This window comes from Atractosteus spatula, chromosome 7, assembly GCF_055471065.1.
Source record: "Atractosteus spatula isolate fAtrSpa1 chromosome 7, fAtrSpa1.hap1, whole genome shotgun sequence".
Classification (NCBI taxonomy): domain Eukaryota; kingdom Metazoa; phylum Chordata; class Actinopteri; order Semionotiformes; family Lepisosteidae; genus Atractosteus; species Atractosteus spatula.
The window spans coordinates 40,493,231-40,513,128 of NC_142712.1; the positions used below are offsets into that span (position 1 = coordinate 40,493,231).

The 19,898-nt window shown below is 42.0% G+C and overlaps 1 protein-coding gene across 3 annotated transcripts; it reads left to right on the forward strand.

The window, feature by feature from the left end:
* etnk2 (ethanolamine kinase 2) lies at window positions 1-16,742 on the forward strand. 3 transcript variants are annotated; one of them, XM_088922268.1, is made up of 10 exons: window positions 2,474-2,518; window positions 3,152-3,219; window positions 3,621-3,694; window positions 5,859-6,118; window positions 7,319-7,459; window positions 8,631-8,773; window positions 9,130-9,213; window positions 9,779-9,939; window positions 10,719-10,792; window positions 11,691-16,742. In XM_088922268.1, the coding sequence occupies exons 3-10, from the start codon at window positions 3,623-3,625 to the stop codon at window positions 11,761-11,763; spliced, it is 1,008 nt and encodes a 335-aa protein (XP_088778394.1). In that variant the 5' UTR covers window positions 2,474-2,518; window positions 3,152-3,219; window positions 3,621-3,622; the 3' UTR covers window positions 11,764-16,742. The 3 variants fall into 3 exon arrangements, with proteins under 3 accessions (XP_088778393.1, XP_088778394.1, XP_088778395.1); XM_088922267.1 differs by lacking the exons at window positions 2,474-2,518; window positions 3,152-3,219; window positions 3,621-3,694 and adding an exon at window positions 1-513; XM_088922269.1 differs by lacking the exons at window positions 2,474-2,518; window positions 3,152-3,219; window positions 3,621-3,694 and adding an exon at window positions 4,892-4,958.
* Window positions 16,743-19,898: the final 3,156 nt, after the last annotated feature.

Genomic DNA, 19,898 nt, shown 5'->3' on the forward strand with positions numbered 1-19,898 from the left:
TACCCTTTGCTTGTCGCTGGCTCCTGTCGCCTCCCGTGACCGTGGGCTTGCCGGGCTGCTGTCGAGCCGCACCGAGTCTCCACGATCGGGTGATTGTCGGCGAGGGCGGCGCCAGAATTGCCATGACCGGCTGCTTCTAGAGTAGTACCGCGCAAACACGCACATCGGCACCATCCTCTGTAAAACAGCATCATTTTGGTTGCGCTATCAAGGCGCCGTGTGGGTTATCGCTGCAGAGAGCACCCTTTCCTCTTCTGAATCTCTGCCCCCCCACCAACTATCGGCAATCCGGCCTCACGGTCTGACTTTGCTTGTCTCACGGCTGACACCAAATTTGCCAACAAAAAAGGGTAAAAGGAAGCCAAAATGGAGACTGAGATACACGTGCCGGTCGGCTCGCCGGTGATAAGGAAGGTGCCCATTTGTGTGGACGAGCACGACGTAACAGCTGGCGCACTGAAATTGATACAAGAGCTGCGACCGGCTTGGGACATCGATCGCGTCAGGACGAAGGTAAGTAGGAGGTTCACATCCTTAACACGGTCTCCCTTTAATCCGACAGAGCCTTCTCGGTTTTCTTTCCTTTCCAACATAATATTAATGCCGCTCCAGGAAACCGAGATCATTCTTTTTTTATTTAAAAGGTGCCATTTCCCTCCTCTTTTGCCAAAAAACAGCAATGTCACGAACTAAACAACGTCTGTCTTCAGACACCTCGTCATAAACTGCAAGTCAGTTGCTGTACATATTTGACGGTTTACTCGTCATTTCAATGAAGATAACACCGTTTACAATTAAAATTTAAATGCTACAAGGAAAGGATGCAACCTATTGGAGATCCAAAGCTATTTCTTTTAGCTAAGAGCGTGTTTCACAATCCAGGGGTTGATTTGTATTTTATTTGAATACGGCCCTGATGGCGATAATTCTGTTTTAATTTGTAAATTAAACATATCCATGCATTATCAGATGCAGTTACTGCGTTTTGTGTGTTCATTAAATATGCTTTTGCGACAGGCCTTTATCCGTTTCACAGATTACTGTATTGTTAAACAGTGACGGATGCGTGTACTCAGTCGCCAGACCAAGTTTAGTGTCGCACCTGCAAACTAGCCACAGCCCGGCACCGAGCAGCGAGCAGTCACAACTGAAAGTGACAGCCGCTCTTAAAGGGCCAGTCCCCTCTTCTCCCAATCTGGAGTCCGCCTAGCCTCGCCACAGCAATCAAAGCCAGGTTGTGGTTATTCACGGTAGATATTAAACTCTTTTAACCGTTTCCAGGCGTACCGTGCTGACTCGTGTCTTTCAAAGAGCGAATTGTTTCCTTTAAAATCGTGTTAAACGTCTGGAGTTCCCCTATGTTTTTAACTGTTAAAACAACAGTTTCTTGCTGTGGTCCTGGGAAGTTTCTTTCTTTACATATTTAATTTATTTAGCAATTTAGCTTAAAGGATCAGGACAGTTTTTGTTTAACGTTTCTGTAAAGTATAGTAGTTACTCGGTTTTACTCCAACGTTTCAGTGCATTTCTGTAGACGTTAGGGAGTAGAACAATCTTGCTGCTGAAACTAATTTCTAATTATTTCGATTTTTCACACAAATTAACACTTAGTTACACATATTATGAACATGCGTATTAAAAACTAAATATGTCTTCTTTGAATGTCTTCGGCCTACTTAAAAAGATTAACAAAACAATGCAGCTAAATACAAAAACACGCACACAGTTTGCAATACGAGGTCAACTCTAAAATCTCCGTAAGAAATCCACCTGACCATATGAATGAAATGGTGGTCTGTGATCTTTGGATTGCAGTGATGGTGTGCTGGTTGCCTTGGTGACTGAGAGCTCCTGTCATGACTCACTGCGGACGGTGCGCTGTATCTTACCGACAGAATGGCTTTGACGCCCATCCATAGTACAGGAGCCTCATTGCGCGCTAATGACATAAGTCTGGAGAGGCCGACTAAACTGTTGCCCCCTGGGAAATTTCTTTGACTAGTCGTGTAGACCACGTCATTTTATAATTGGGGTGACTCAGTGTAAGCCTTATGTTGTAAGGGACTCAGAAAGCTTGGCCGGGATATTGTGATTAAAAACCCTGAAGAACAAAGTCCATTACAAGCACACACTGAGACAGTAGGACAGTACTCGTATGATTTTAATGAAGTAAAAACTCGTTGGTCTTGCAGTATATCTTGTTATGGGCATCTTGTTCATTGACTATCAGTCTTTTTGTTTTCTCTCTGTTTTCAAACTCAGAGTATAGTAGGCTGGTAGACTCAATTTTCTTCTTTTATCCGAATTGTTTTCCTTTGTGCTGCATCTCTCTTTTCCAGCTTCACTGGTTGACTAGATTACAGTTGGGGATCTCACTGTTAATGGTCACTTTCCAATGTGCTTATCTTTTCAATGGTGCTGTTTGCTGCAATACCTCATCTTTATCATTATTTATTTGACTGAAACTTATTACCTTAACCAAAGTGTCTCATGAAGCTACAGTGTCATGATATACAAGGTGAGTCCTGCCGCCTTGTACAGTATCTTTTGGGTCTTGGGTTTGATTCTGGACTGCGGCACCCTTTGTGTGGAGTTTGCATGCTCTCTTTGTGTTCCCTGCGGGCTTGTCCAGGTGATCTGGTTTCCTGCCACTTCCTGAAGTCGTGATGGCTGGGTTACTGTGTGTCTCAGCTGTTGCTTTGTGCTTGTGTGGGCTGTGCTGGATAAATAGCCCAGCACGGGGTGTATTCCCTACTTTGTGCCCTCTCCTTCTGGGATAGCCTCTGGGTTGCCAAGATCCTTCTCGGGTATTAAACTGTTTTCTGTTAATGGCTGAATGATAGAAAAGAAACATTATATGCTCACAGGTAACTGCATACCAGAAAGTTGTGGAGTGCAGTGGTGACCAGAGAGACATAACAAACTGCAGGATGCAGCAGAAATGTAATGCAATTAGTTACTGATCTGCAGGCACTTATGTAAGTTATTACCTTTGGAACATCTGTTTCCTGGAGTATTAAGACACACTTAACTGGAGCATGGCTGGTCATTAAAATTCAACCATTCTCGGCAAGGCAGAGGAATCGGGGACACCGTTTATATAGCAAGGGTGTTATTCTGGATTTTCACATACATCTACTATGTACCATAGGGCAGCAGTGAGGAGCAATGGTCAGGGTTCTGGACTCATAACTGAGAGGCTGTGGGGTCATATCCCAGGTGAGACACTCCTGTTGTACCCGTAAGCAAGGTGCTTTGCATAAATTCCTAGCTCTATGAATTCGTGCAAATGTAAGTCACTTAGGATAAAGGCACCTGATTATATAAATAAGTAAGCCGGTAATAAGTTTACATATAAATCTGTACACATATGCTGTTTGTTCATTAATTGGCTATCCCTCGCCATCAAGCATCTAGATAAATTCATTATCTGGCAGATAAAGTGGGTTTTGTCTCTGGGGATATCTGAACCTAATCTGAGCAGTGTCACTTTACTTCCTCATTCTGACACCTTTGGACCTGGGATCTTTCCCAGATATTGTTTCTCCATCTAGTTCGGTCATGAGGCATGATCTCAGAGGAGCTGATAACAGTGTTGTTTTTCTTCTATCTTGTCTTAGAAATGGTTCTTTTCTCCTCTGGTGTGATTGATTTGGTAGACCGGGAGAAGAAGAGAACTGTCTTTTGTCATCTGGTCAGTGTCTGCTGCATGTTGTACTGTACTTTTTTCAGCCCCTTGCAGAAAGTAGGAATGCTGTCTGCATTGTAGACTCCCAGTGTTGTTTCAGGTTTAATGTTGAGATCTTCAATCACCAACTTGTTCTGATGGCCAAATGCTGCACTTGCTGTTTTTAGGTCACGCTGGATTTGTGCCTCAGTATCAGGTCTTCTGTGAAGGGTAACTCCCCTGTTATTGGAAGTGCTTTACAGTCTCCAAGCACTTATTGTGACTCTGATTTGATGGTGCTGTGTCATGTGCACCTGGGGTTTCTGGTGGAGGATGTTGGGCTTCTGAATGTTCAGTTTAGCTTCCATCTTACTGTATGCCTCAGTTAAAATGCCGACAGCCGTTCCTGTCAAGGTGTATACTGCGCCATTGTCAGCAGGTTTTGCTGATGATCAGTAGCAGAGTTCAATGACTGAAGTTAGTTTTGGAACAGATTTTTTTTTGGACAATAAGAAAATATATTGTCTGTTCAGTAAGTTAGCTACATTCCAAGAGGGAGTTTGTAGGTGGCGACATATTACTACAATAGTGTTGTCTAATGAAAAGACATCTGTAGATAGCTTAAAAACACAATTCATTTGAAATACATACTGTCAGTGTTACTGGACTTTTGGCTGTCTGTACAGCCACTGTAATGTTTGTGCTTCTGGTAGGACAGTATGTCCATATAAAGAATGTCAGGAATGTTACTGTAGGCGCAGCTCAGAGTATGTTGTGCGTGGCAGTTAGATCAATAGAGTAACAGTGGTGGGGAAATGAAGAATACTAATTCAAGTGTTTAAGCCTAGTCATATTTTTACTGTTTTTTAAACCCTCTGCAGTAAACATATTTTCAAAAGCTGTCAGAGCTGTAACACGCATATTTAGGAGTAAAGCTTAAAGATGCTTTCAGATCCAGCCTATGGCTGCTTTATAATAGGGAGACGATGGAGAGGGACATAAGAAGGACTCCTCTGGTCTGTAGCCAGAGATTGGGCCTAGACCACCTGATTGGGAAACCTGTTCCAGAAACTCACGGCTCTGTGTAAAAAGTCATTTGCTATGTATTTATATTCTAGTGCATTATAGAGCTTAAGCGTAACTTCCTTTGATTTAATTTCCACACTTTTTACTATATATCTGAGCATACTGTTTCTTTTTTTTATTGCTTCCACACATTGTATTAGTGAGGACATAGAAAAGTCAACATCCAGATCCCTTTCCTGCAGCTCAGAGTCACCCACATGATAGCGTGAGTCCTACTTCCTGTGTGGATTACTTTGCACATATAAATGCAAACTTTAATTTGTCACATGACTGCCCGCTCCATGATTTTGTTGATGTCATTTTGCCATTCCCTAATGCGGGGGGGTGGTCAATACAGAAATACCATTTTTATATCATTTGCAAATGTCATTAATTTTGTAAATATACCAGGATCTAATAATAAATATAGATCAGGAAGAGCAGTGGACCTAAAGCAGACACTTGCTGTACTCCGCTGCTTACTTGTCCACAGTTAGAGGTCATGCATCATGCCCCTGGAGATGTTTCCTGTTCCTAATCAGGTCTCTATCAATGTGTATACATTACCTTAGATTCCTATGGCTTTTAACTTGAGAATTTGCTTCTGTTAATCTAAATTGGTTTAGTGTTGTAAGTTTTCCTGGTTGTTTGTTTGAAGAATTCTCCTAAATTAATCAAGACCTGCCCTTTCAACTGCCGTGTTCTAGTTTAGCTCCATCATTTCCATAATATTTCCAGTGACAGACGTTAAACTGATTGTTCTGCAGTTCCTTTCTTTTTATAAATTCATATAAATTCTCCCTTTAATTAACTGGTAAAATGTCCTTCCTAGTGTCTATGCACAACTTTCCTTGTTTATTTAAGATATTGAAACTCTTTTTCCTGAATGTCAGAGAGTCTGCTCTGCCGGTGTTGTTGGTGGTGTTGGTTTACAGTAGTGTTGGTTTACACAGCCTGATTACTGAAACTGATTAAGTAGAGTGGTATTCAGCCGGGCTTTTCATGAGAAGGTTCTCTGTGCTTGTTTGGACCTAAGAAATTGATCCAGGATAAGTAGGAGTGAGTCTATAAGTGCCCTTCCTGCTTGACTCCGCCCCTCTCCTTCTGTCTCCGCCCCCTCCTCCAGCTCTTCACTGATGGCATCACCAACAAGCTGGTTGGCTGCTATGTGGAGGAGTGCCCCGAAGATATGGTGCTGGTCCGGGTGTACGGCAACAAGACAGAGCTTCTGGTGGACCGGGACAACGAGCTGAAGAGCTTCCAGGTGCTGCACGCAAACGGCTGCGCCCCCCACCTGTACTGCACCTTCCAGAACGGGCTGTGTTATGAGTTCATGCAGGGAGACGCGCTGGGGCCCCAGGATGTCCGGGACCCCAAGCTTTTCAGGTATACCTCTACAAGACGAGCCGGTGGTCCAGGACTCTGAGGGTTCAGGTCCCTACAGGCCGACGGGGAGCTGGGGTGCCTCTGGGTGAAGACACTCGGCATATTGCCATGGATTGTAAATGTAACCTCGAATGATTTTCCGGAAGTAACTATACTGGATTGAAAATACTCCTCCTGTACAGCAATATAAAAATTTTATTTTCTGTAGAAACTCATAGGGAGAATTTTGAGATTTTTTGTCCCTTAATGGACACTGAAAGAGGAAATGTTCGGTGCATTGTTAGCTTCACACAGGGAATCCACCTTAGGGGCATTCTGGAAAAAAACAGGAAAGAGCAAGGTTATTTTTATATGAGGGCCCTTCCTGTCTTAGGACTTTACCTCCCATGTTATAAGAAATAAATACTATTGACATCACCTGTTGTTTAAAAACAGATGCAAGGGGCCATCACAGATGAGGGCAGCATTCCGGAAATGTGACATATCGGGAGACTTTGTCCTGACTAGTAGAAGCAAATTGCTACCAAAGAAGTTTGGCTAAAGACCAGCTGTCCTTTAACCGAGTTCCAGATTTCCAGATTCTTGAAGTTATTAATTTTGCCTGGTTAAATTTGGGTCAGGAGGTCCCCCTAAGAAAATTGGGTCTGCAGACAGGCTGCCCAGCTTTTTTCTCAGAACAGCCTGGCATTCTTACAGCAGGAAAATGCCTGCCTGCTTAATATTATGATGTCTTTTCAAATGACTATATATGTAATTCGATTACGCTTTAAATGTAGGTCATCTTCTATATTTTAAGGTGCAGGTACAGATGCACCACGTCACTTCTGCAACTTCCCTAGCACACAGTGTCATCACCCACCTCTGAAATGTGGACAGTGTAAACTCTGCCACAGCAGGTGTCAGGTCTTCTGGGTCATCTCGTGTGGCAGAGTTAGCCACTGTTTAGGGAATGGAGCTGTGTGTGACTGAATCCCAGCAGGAGCAGGGAGACCCACACTTATCACACAGGCTTAGGGCACAATTAGTGGTAAGATAAGACAAAGGATGAACCCTTTAAGATCTCATCAAGTGTAAAAGTACAGATGAATTAATTGTATTTAATGATTTCATTGACCAGGGCAATGATTCTCATCCTACTTTGTGTGTGTATTTAGAATGATGCATTAAATGCTTCTCCATCTGGCTCTTTCTGTGCCGCAGGCTGATAGCTCGGGAGATGGCCCGAATTCATGCCATCCATGCCCATAATGGCTGTATACCCAAGCCCAACCTCTGGATCAAGCTCCGCAAATATTTCTCCCTTGTGGCCACTGAGTTCACCGACCAGGCCTCTAACACCAGGTAACATTGCAGAATCAGGCTGGACTACAGCCAGTCTAAATACACAGAACCAATGTCTTTCTATGCTTCCATTCATAGAATTTTAATATACAGCTGCGTGGAAGATGTTGGCTAACTGTTGCTTAATTGTAGAGTCCAGCAACCACAGTACCTGCATTTGAAATCAAAACGTGTTTCTTTTGTCTGAAAACTGAAAAGGAAAAAAGAAATAAACGAATGGAGTAGAAATTCCTTGTGAGGTACGCTCTGCTTTTCTGCACAAGTTCCCTTACATAAACTGGTGTGTTTGCAGGGAAATTGGTTTCGCAGACATCTGCAGAGAATGAGAGCAAATTAGTCTGTGGCTGTATTATGTATTGCTGCTCCTGCCTATTGGAAGGAGTTGTGCTCATGGGTCTGGCTATTAGAGGGATTACTGCTCTTTAAGCCCATTAGGATGGGGAAGGCGACAGGACTGATTGGCTCAGCCAGGCCACCTTGCGTTTGGAATGACCCCTGTCTTGTTGCAGTATTTCTTAGTCAGGCCACACGGTAACCTTCTGGAATGCTCTCAATGACGAAAGCTCATAACCTGCTTGTCTGTGACCTTTCCTATCCTGAGCTCCTGGGTGCTAATTTCCACCAACTCAGGCTTTGAGAAGGGGCAGAATGAATATTTCTGCTACATGTGTTTGACATCAGTAAGTATATACTGTACATATCCGTTAAGGTCTCTTCCGTTATTAAAATGTCAAACATTCCTTTTGAGCTAACATGCATTCAGGCCGACCAGAAAACACAACAGTTGCAAGTACAACAATGTCCGGTAGCCTGGCCTTGTGCAACGTGCAGGGCCTTACGCAGAGGCTTGTTCAGAAATGTTTCTGATTCTGAAATGTTGTGAAACTCATTAATTCTGTTATATTTGAATATGTTGATTTTGAATTGGATTTGTGTTTACACCCAACCAGATAAATACTTTTTATATTTATACGTACAAAAAATACATTCATATATGATATATATTAATATGCGTCACTAACTCCTTTTAGTTTCGGGAAAGAAATGGTGTTGCGCTCTGGATAAATTAGCCCTTTAACAAGCCTCCAAAACATCTCAAAATGTGAAACTCTGAGAATTCAGGTTATCTTTATTTGGGGCCTGATGTTTTATTTTTTTGCTGTTTCTGAAGAATCCAACAGGAAGTGCCTAGTCAGGAAGTCCTGGAGCAGGAAATGACCTGGATGAAGGACCATTTGTCGCAGCTGGGCTCTCCCATAGTGCTTTGCCACAACGACTTGCTGTGTAAAAACATTATCCACAATGTGAAAGAAGGTAAATACTCTACTCTGTTTGTGAACTTACCTTTAAAAACATGTTCATACTTTCAAATAACAGCTGTAAATCCATATGCCTCCTGACTGAGCAGCATGGGTTTCAGGCACATGATTTATAAAGACATTTCTTGTAACAAATTATGTTGGATAGATAATTTTTGATGATCACTAACCATTTCAGTACTATCGGTAAATATTGAATTGTGCATTGTTTTCAACTGTGACCAAAAATGGGATTCATTATTTTTGTTGCTATGTGTGATTATTTTTTTTTTCTGTAGAGTCAGACATTAAGGTGGAAAAGTGCCATTAAGCATTTCTTAAACTGCTAAGTATTCTCTCTTGTTCTTGCAGGGCATGTCAGATTTATAGATTATGAGTATGCCAGCTACAATTACCAGGCCTTTGACATTGGGAACCATTTCAATGAGTTTGCAGGTAAGTGGGTATGAGGTTGCTAGGCAAAGGCTAACTGAGGGAGCAACAGGGGAAGGAGGCAGGTGTGCATTCTGGGAAGAGTGCCCAGGGACAGCCAGGGATAGTGGCAGAATGTGTCCTGTCTGTCAGGCGAGACTGAGCTCCATTTCTCAAGGGCCTCTAGTCTGACACAATAGCAACAAGGAGTTGAAAGGCCTCTACTAAATGTAGATTGTAATTTCTGAGGCATGATCGTGTTTGTTTAAAAGTTGTAACTGTTTTTTTCTCTCTCTCTTCTCTTTTGCATATCTTGTGTTGCCTGTCCGTTTGCTGTTTTGTGGGTTTGTGGGTTGTGTTTGTATGTGATGGGTTGACGTGTTGTTGTGTCATGCTTTCTTTGGTGTTTTGCTGTGTGTGTGGGTGCTCCTTGTCTAACCGCTGCTTGTATAACTGATGGTCTGTGTTTGTGCTATTTGTGTGTGTGTTTTCCCTATATTGTTTGTGTTGTGTGCTTGTGTGTAACTGATGACTTATGTGTATGTGTGCTGTTTCTATGTGGGTGTCTGATGGCTGCTGTGTGTGTCAGGAGTGAGCGAGGTGGATTACTCGCTGTATCCCAGCAGGGAGCTCCAGCTGCAGTGGCTCCACTCCTACCTGCAGGCCTACAAGCTCTTCACCAAGAAGGGGGAGGAGGTGAGCAGCCGGGAGATAGAGACGCTCTACGTGCAAGTAAATAAGTTTGCTCTGGTGAGTGCATTCACACAAGAATTTAATATTTCTTTTGTTTTTTATCATTCCAGTCCATTGTGGCCCAAAATGATATCAGAGACTGTCCTCGCCTCTTTTAACATAGCCTGTCATGCACATGATTCACTCACCCTAGTCAACATCAGAAAGGCTACAAATGAGGTGGAGGTTGTACTGCACTGTGCTTTGCTAACAGCAGATGGATTTAAAGCTGTCATGCAGGATCCAGGGGAACTGGCTTCAAAAACATTGCTTTATCTGGGCATTTGTTTTTTTTTTATGCCTACCATTCTTTCCACCATTTGGTAGTTAGAAGTTAATTGATCCCAGGATCTCATCCAGCCATTTCTTGAAAGAAGCCAGGGTAGTGGCTTCCACACTATGGCTGGGTAGCTTTGAAATAATAGATTTAAAATTTGATTGTTGAAATTAGTTCCCAACAGGTTGTATTCTTTGTTTATTTGCATGCATTATTTTTCGTATTAGAGAGACATTATTGCTTGAAACGTTGACAGCTGAAACCAGATGTTTCATGTGGGCCAATTACTTTAAATCTTTTTACCAGACTTGTTTTTTTCAAACTCCTGAAGCCTGTTGAGTAGCAGTTCCTGAAGACACATATCAGTCACTTGAGGCAGTGAACTTGTTTTCATGATTGAGGCTGCATACATTTGCTGAATGAGATACAGAGAAAGGCAGGTGCCTGCTGTCCTGCTGTCTATAAAACCAAGGTCCTGTGTAAGACATTAATACTGTATCTGTGTCATTTCTCTTGGCAGGCATCTCATTTCTTTTGGGGGTTCTGGGCTCTGATCCAGGCCAAGTATTCCACCATTGACTTTGACTTCCTTGGGTAAGAGAACTTCCCAGAATCAGGATTTATTCAAAACTGAAATGCTAATGCAAGTCTAGAAATAGAATTCCCATTGCATAGGTGTTTGAGTTGGTTCAGGATTTCTGCACTACTAGACTGATTCTAGTCTGATGGCTGGTGTGTGTTTGCTGTGTGTGTTGAAGAGAAGCTGTCACCACGTGGTGGGTATCTCATATGTGGTACAATATGTTAAATATATTTGCATAGATACTTGTATGCTATAAATGCTCACTAGTCCAATAACTGGTGTTGTAGGGTTTGTTAGCTGGAGGTCTGAGCTCTGTGCTTTCTTGAGCTCTTTACTTGCAGCTGAAACACCCAGTGTGTGGTGGTGGTGCACTTCACCGCACCGCCTGAGTTAACCTCACGCTTATAATGGCAGCTGTGATGTCTTGAAAGAGGAGTGGCTTGTGGTAGGCATGGTCAGAGGGGCCTGCCTGCACATCCTCTTTCTCCCCGTGTGCGGTGGCAGGGTCTGTAGCTGCAGGCCGAGACATTAAAGACACACATGAATGACATTGGCCATTCCAAATGTGGTAGGTATAACAGAAATGATTGGTGATTTGATTTGATTTAAAACAAAAACTAATGGGGAAAAAAAAACAAAATTCTTCAAATTTATGCGTGTAATTGCTCCTAGAAAAAAAATCAGTAGTCCAATATTTTAACCCAAATGAGCAAGTTCATGTGAATTCCCATAAAATAGTCAACATGTTGTTGCGTGAGTGATGACTGGTAGAGAAATGAGAACCAGGGTTGTCAGTCTGCAGTGATTTTGAAATAGAAGATTTTCCTGACCCTCACATTCTGTTACCCCTTTCTCTGATGGAGCTTAAGGTGGACTTTCTCTCTTTCTCCCCCTGTCTTTGCCTCCCAGCTATGCGGTGCTGCGGTTCACCCAGTACTTCAAGATGAAGCCGGAAGTGATGTCGCTGGGGATTGTGGAGTGATGGGGGTGCAGAACACGCAAGAAGTCTTCACTCACTCTCTCTCCGTCTCTCTCTTCATCGAGACTGAAACTGCAAAACTGAGGCTCCTCTCTATAGGAGAAGAAAGGGCTGGGGGTGGGGGTGGGAATTTGGGGGTAGGATGGCAGATTACTGTAGAGGATGGAGTTAGGAGAGTGTGCGAAGGGGGGGTATGTGCGATGAGAGGTGGGATCAACTCATTTCCCTTTGGATTTGCGATTCCCTTTGAGAAATATGCCCCCCTGTTTCCCAGCGTGGCACTTTGTTAATAAGGCTAATATGTATTTTGTTCTGCTTTCAAAGAGTAGTGTCATTTAGGGTTTATGAGCCCTTTCCCATTGAAAATGGGCTTTGTTGATGGTTGTGACAAAACACAATTCACAGAATGGAACAGGAAGAAACGTCTGTCTCTGCTGGCTTGGCCTTGCATGCCTTGCAGGGCCTGATGCAGATGATCCTGCTGAAGGCTGTTATGCTATATATACTGCGGACATGGAACAATTTGGGGTGAATGTGGGATTCAGGGTTGGAACGTTTTTTTTTTTTTGGAATGCTTGTACATTGGCAGGGTTTTGCATTTTTGTTTTTGTGTGTAAAATGGGTATCCAGGAAGTTACAGTTCAGAATGGATTCCTTATTTGTATCCTCAGAAAATCTAAAAGAAACGAGTTGTTGGCAGACATTCTGAGGCTTGTCTTCTTCAGCGCCCTGCCCTGTTTTGGGGTGTTTTGCAGGTTGACGTGATGGAGTATCTAAGCTGAATGATGAGCCTCTAGAATCTGGCTCTGCTCCCTGCCCCCTACTTGAGCTGTCTCTGCATTACCAATGGGGGCCAGAATCTAGGCAGCTGCTTACTGTAAACACGACAGTGAGCTGGTACTTTTTGCACTTAAAGCTGTGACACATTCTTTACTGACCTCTGTCTCAAGTCATTCTCATGGTCCGGTCATTGTCACTGGAAACTTTGGGACGAAATCTATCTTGATTCTGAAACTGTAATAGCAGCAGAAATAATTGTGGCCAGTGTAGTAGTGGTGGTTTTCTAGAGCTCACTCAGTAATGCTTCTTGGTAGATGGCTGCATTTGGTATCTCTTCTGCTTTTGTGTTATTGTCTTTGACCTCAATGACGGGTGGTGGGGCTGAACTGTCATTGTGCACTTGGCAATACCAGCACAGGAACTGGAGCAGCAACAGGAGATGATACGAGCCAGGTTTCCTGTTGCTGTCACCTTGGCAAATGCTGTAATAAGGGGGGAAGAGAGGTGAGGGAGGAGCGTTGGATGAGTTGGATGGATAACTGCGCTAGAGGCCCTTAAGATATGTGGTCTGCATAGCCTGTGGTTAATGTAATGAGAGAGGTGGCGGCCATGTGCACTATACTGCGCAATGCTAGCTGGAAAATTAGAGTATGCTCTGAATGATTTGGAAAGCTTTGTAGAAAGTCTTTAACCTTGAGGTCCTGCGTGAGTGTGTTGTCATTTAGCGGTATGGGCAGTGGTTGGCTTACTGAGGTGTGTAAGTTAATGGCTGTGTTCCAGTCTCCCCCTCCCCCGACCATCCATGCATGAAATTTTTGGTAAAGGTTAAAAAGAAGGTTCTCTGCAGAAGTAGGTTTCAAATTAAAATCTGGCATGGATGGTACAAGTACAGTAGCAAGCGACTGATGAAAAGATGTTGCCTACCCTGTAGAAAAAATAAATTCGTCTTTTGCTTTCTTAGAAAAGCTTATCCCACAGTGGCTTGGAAGATCTGGCCTTTGGAGTTAACGGGGAAGCGTTTTGTCCTACGCTTTCCTTTAGTTGCAGCTGACTGATGAACGGACCGAATCAACAGCCAGGACCAGATGATTTTTCTTTACGTTTGATTAATCACTTGGCCATGCTTCTGTACTCTTCTGGGGAACAAGCAGTGTGGAACAATACACGACAAGGTGGAAAGTGGATAGTTCTGTTTTGTTTTCTGTGGATCAGATCCAGATAAATAGGCACTTGAAATGCCCCACAAATATTTTCCCTCTTTGATGAGCATAGTGGAGACTTCACAGGCCACAAATCATAATTCACTATACAGAATGCCTGTATACCTGTCAACCCTAGACTTGGAGAACCAAAACCCAGCAGGTTTTTTAGGTCATCCTTGCATTGTTAACATAAACATTTTGAAACAGTTTTGTTTCTTGGACAAACAAACATGTTATTTGTCCAATTAAGAAGTTTAGTCATCAGCGATGAGTATTGAAAATACCCTACTTTAAAGGTACTATTTCCAAAATCTTCAGCGCACAGAACTTTACACAGCCTCTCCCTAACAAACCTGCTCTTATTTCTGACTAAACAGCTTCTTACTAGTTGATCAATTAATAATGAACTGACGCTGGTGGGCGTGACACTGTACATGATGCTCACAGTGAGCGTTTTGTCCTTCTGCAGAGGCCCAGTTGGTTACATTCCAGGCAGCACATCTGAATGAGGGCAGGTCTGAAACTCAGAAATGGGTCCCGAGTTGATCCCAATTACAAATCCCATTGAATCTTTTCAGACCTGAAAGCAAACATGAAAATGTGTTCCAAATAGAAGACTAAAATCAATGAGCCTATGCTTAAGAACTTGACTGGGGCAAAATCCAGAATACATAGTGTTCGTCCAGGACCAGGGTTCAGAACCACTGTCTGTAGATCATTAGTAGCCATCTTTACAGCAGCCCTGGTTATCACGAGCCACTAGGGCTGGTTAATGTTGAGGAGCCACAAGTCAAAACACCTGTTCCTCTGACGTGTTTCCTCAGCACTCGTGCCTATTCTCCAGTAGGATCATTAGACGATCTCCACATTCCTGGGCATTTTGTACAGCGATAAAACCATAGCACCCTGCAGAGGACAAGGCAGTTCTCCACTCCTCGGCTTGTAGTTTCAGTGGCAGAGTTTCATTGGATACTCTACTGTATTGTTTTAGATGGACTGCTTTGTGTTTGAGGCCAAGATGATGAGCTGTGCTCAACCCTATCTTCTCAGTGCAGAGCACGTCATGTACCATTTAATACTGGAATGTCACCAACACAGAGTCTCTTAGGGGAATGTGAATCTCCAAATAGATTTCATACTGAATGCCTTGAAAACAAAATGTATTTTGCAGATGAATATCTACTATTCTTATACATACATTAAATATTTTTTCAAGCTACAAGAAAACTGGAGTTCAGTAGAAACAGCTGCCACTGCTTAAATGGATTGAAAACAAATGCTGTATTTTCATGTGCTTTACCTACATTGAAATTTGTGTAAAGTCCTGAACTTTGTACCCTGAAGAATGTTTGCATTGGTGCTTGTGTAATTCACAGATCTGCATATGTTATTTATTTGTTTTTTGCCAACATTCATACTATATTTGATACTTGCAGTGTACAAATTCTCCTTTTCTCAGAGCTTATTTAGTTCCCCCAATCCTGTGTAAAGTTTCCAAACAAAGTACTGTAATATTCATAATTAAAAGAATGTTGTGTATAGAAGACTATGGTCAGGTTTCGTTGTTGTATAAGGAACGAGCATTCATATTATACAAGTTAAAATAATAAATTATAGTAATGTAATTTTATTTTACTATAATATATTATTTATATTTAAAATATATTATAATAATTTTTAGATTGCTTTTGACTGATTTTATTCCTTTTAAGAGTGTGCTTTTGAGCCTCAAACTGTAGCTTACAGTATCTTAGCTACTGAAATTTAGATTATTAACATCAGGTGGAAAAGAATGTAATTATAAAGACTGACCTTTTTGGAATATGGGTGAGGGCTGCATTTTCAGCTGTTTAATGAGCCATCGCCTCCATAACAGTTAATAATTAACAAGTGTAAGCTGTGAATTATTAATATACCGCAGAGTATTTTTTTTCTGTGCAGCAGAGGAATGGTGTAGTCCTTTTGAAGACGGGATTGTGAGATGTGCTTTTAAAGGGACAGAACTGGATCTTGTTTTTTTTTTTCTTCAAAGAGTGGCAGATGTGAACATTGACTTAGTCAAGTGGGACAGTGGGAGAGCTGAGCGATGAGCGAGTCTCCTGTAAATTGCATTACAAGCAAGTGAGGGTGCCCATCATCTCACTGTGATGGGCATCTTGTCTCATCCACTCCGAAGAGCAACTTGGAGTGAATTTGGGCTGTGTCCCCCCCCTCCCCCTTTCCCAGCCTATGGAAGATGCGATGCTAGGGACACTGTTTTCCTACAACTTCCAATAATGCACAGATATTCCCACCATGAAAACTGGCTCTTGGGGGATTTTATTGGGAAAAAAAGCAGCATTGATGTGGGACAAGCCCAATTTGGATATGGGAGTTGGTTCCAGGAACATGACGGGAAGCAGAGTAGATGGGCGTACAGGACTTGAACTTCTAATACACTGCATAGGAAAACAAAAAAAATCATGTAACAGTTATTGAAGAGAGGGGCCATGGTTCTTTTCCATTTCCAACATGTCTGATACTTAAAATCACATGGAATAACTTTTCTTCTGTTAATTTTCTAATATTGGAGACCAAACCGCTAACGTCGTGACAGAGTGAAGTCAGGGTTGGAATGATTAACACTGAGAATGTACTAAACTGACCTGAGCTCAAACACTGTACAAACAGCTTTTGATTCTTATTTTTAATAATGGTTGTGACACATGATGCTTCAGCTCTGTGTGGGATCTGATGCAGGGGGTGCAAGCGTGTTCATATTTGATGGGGGAGCTCTGCGAGGCACCAGAGGATCCTCATGCCTGCCTGCGTGTTGTGGGGTGCTGGGGTGGCGTTAAGGGCTGGAAGCAGGCTGGGGGTGTAAATATTGTAATAATATTGTTATGGGAAAAATACATCATTCGATCATGTACAGTGACAAATTTACTGCTCTGTATGTGTTTTCTTGGAGAATAATTTTACAACTGTTAGTAAATATTTATATTAAAAAGGAAGTCAAGAGGTGCCATGGTGTTTTCGTATTGAGTTTTCAGTTACTGAAAGGGAATGTGACAAATTCTAAATAATATATGTATCTGTATGTACAGTAGGAATAACTTAGTCAACACTACTCCGATCCTGTAGAGCCAGAGACACACATGATAATGTTCTCTCCAGTCCTCTGTTCAACGGGTATTTACAGCTCCCAGGACTGTGGCTCCCCAGCATGAGACCAGTGCACTAGACCAGAGGCTCACAGATCCAGTCCTGGAAGGCTACAGTGTCTGCAGGTCGTCCTCCACCTCGGCTCATAATTGATCTCATTATTAGCTTAACTGGACCAGGGTAACACCTTTGCCTCAGGTCTACAGGTGCTGGGGGTGTTAGGAGACTTGTAAGACCTACTGGATTGTGGCCCTACAGGACTGGAGGTGTGTAGCCTTGTAGTGGAGGATAAGAGGGGTCCTCGGTAAGGAGTAACACTGGTTACATCTCCCTCTCCCGGTTAGGGGGCTGGTGTGTTTATAATATACATGTATGTACATCTACACAGCCAGAGCAAGGCCATTTCTGAGGTCTTGGATTCTCAGATTTATTGGGTCACACAGCTGTCCTCATGCAGTTCCAGACGTAAACTGCTGGGGTGCTGTGAATGATAAAACTATTTTTGCACACAGCCCTTGACAATTATAGAAAAATTCCTGGCCTATAGCATGGACAGTGTTGCAGGCATGTTGTATTTGTACAAAACATACTTCTCTCAATGGAGTTTACTTTGCGTTACAGTTTCTCCAACAACATAACAACACATCAGAACCAGACAAACATAGTAGAAAATAATTATTAAAAATGTACTTTGCACGGTACAAAACAATATGTTGTGAAAAACGTGTTTATGATGTCCCGTTTGTTTATTAAGTATGTAGGAATAACGAAGACCAGGGATTCCAAATGTAACGAAAGAAAATAAAAGGAGGCAATATTTATTTGTACAAAAGGTTGTAGGAGTCCAGAATAAGTTAGCCATTTGTTGAATCTGATTATTGAATGGCGTTCTTCAGGAAGTGAAAAAGATTCTCAGATCAGTAAGTACCAAACAAGCAAATAATATAGATTGACCAAATGCTTTACTGTTGTGTGCAGTCTTTTCATATCCTCTTATGTTATAATTCTCAGTTTATTAAGTCCTGACATTAAACTGATTCTCAACGGTAGATTACATAAAACTGTGGGGAATCAATTAAGGTTCTTAAGACAAAGTTGAAACCATTTAGAAAATTATGCAAAGGTGGTAAAATTAGACCTTTTTTCCAGGTATTTATAGTATCTGTAACAGAGATCTATGAGGGTATTACATGGAAAAAACCCAAAACACAATGTAATTGAATATTACATGCGTAAAACAATAAAATAGCTGTATGCACAGTGCATGACCTTGGTTGATATAAATAAATTACTATTTTTTAAGAGTTAGTGGGGTGGTAGTGGTTAGCAGTGCTGTCTTGCAGAACTGGGGTGCCATGGTCAATTCTGAACCTGGGGTGCTAGCTATGTGGAGTTGATATGTTCTTTCCATGCTCACAGGGGTTTCCCCTGGGTACTCTGGTGTCCTCCCACAGTCCATAGACACACTGATTCTGATTCTGTGAATATTGGTCCTGGTGTGTGTTTTTGTCTGTGTGGACTGACATCCCACCCAAGCCCCACGACCCTGAATTGAAGGAAGCTGTAAGAAAATGGATACCTGATAAATCTGCAGTTCAGATATAATTACATAAAAACAGCAGCTATTCAGCATGGTAAATCAACTTTTCCTGATACTTCCAAAAAATGCTAACAATTTGCATACAGCGACACAAATATTTCAATACAAGCTTTTAAAACAAAAAAAATAGCTGTCCGTGTTTTTCAGTCACTTTACAGCTGCTGTAAATGGTATACTAATGTACAGTTGCTCATGTTTGTGTTTAGATAAGGACATTAAACATCGCATTGCTTCCTCCTTGCACCTGTTCAGTCTTACTTCATCAGTAAACAGCAAAGAAAGGCCCCTTTAACTCACCGCACCGGAAATACGCCAACTGTTTTCCTGTTGTCATGGAGACACTATCCCAGGAAATGCTACCATTCAGGCTTGGCGAACTTGCCGTGAGGTGTTACGTTTTCTGACGTGTTATATTTTCTAACTAAAACTAAAATGAAAAACACCGTACGTAAAACCACATATTAATTAAATGCACTTTATTTCAAAGTTAGTTGATTCGTTTTTTAATTTAGGCTTGTCAGATAAATTGTTTCCATTTCAACTTCACCAAAGATGATGTGGGTATTTGTTCGTTTAAGAAAACAGTGATCTTATCACTCGTAAATTCAGTATATAATTAAGACACAGTATATTGTCCATAATCTGTATGATCACAATCTACAAAGAAACAGTTATTGCAAATTCACACAAGAACTTGCTTTCCAACTAAAAGCAATCTAGCGCCGTCTTAATTGACAGATTTGTAGGGAGGTCAGATTTTATCAGGACAGCTAGAGTTAACGTTTCTAGTGATAAGAACGGTGCCATTGGATCTTTAAGAGCCAGTTAGGAGTTTGGCTAGTCATGATACCTGGAGATTTATTTAGGAAATTCTGGTTTAGGGGGAAAATCCTTCCTTACCTGTCCACCAACACTTCACAATAGCAACCTAGTTTTAATGTAATGGTTATCCTGGCAAGGAAACATTTGCGTGACCAAAAACTGTGGTCGTTATGTGCTAAAATTAACCTTGAGGTAATTTGGTCATGGAAAGCTATTGTTTTTACTCATTGCTTGGAAATGTGTAGTGTCTCTTTCACGCTTCCTTGCCCGATCACTTATCAAGACTTGATCTCCTGCTTCTTCCCAAAGGCTTCTGTGTTGGTGGTTCGGTCGGTGTCTGCTTTTGTCGGTAAAATATTTCGGTGTCTTTGGATAGTACTGTACTTTGATAGAGCACTAAGAGGTCGACAGAGACGTGTTTATTAGTTTTATTTGTGGAGAAGATGGCTCCCCACCGGAGGCGTTCGGCTTCGAAGTTGCGGCGAAAACACAAAGGCTCCCTCCGTGAAGACCCACTGCGGTAAGTGCCGTTTCGATTAATGTTTTTAACTGGCTACGACGGGAAAAGAAGAGGACAAAAATACCTGTTG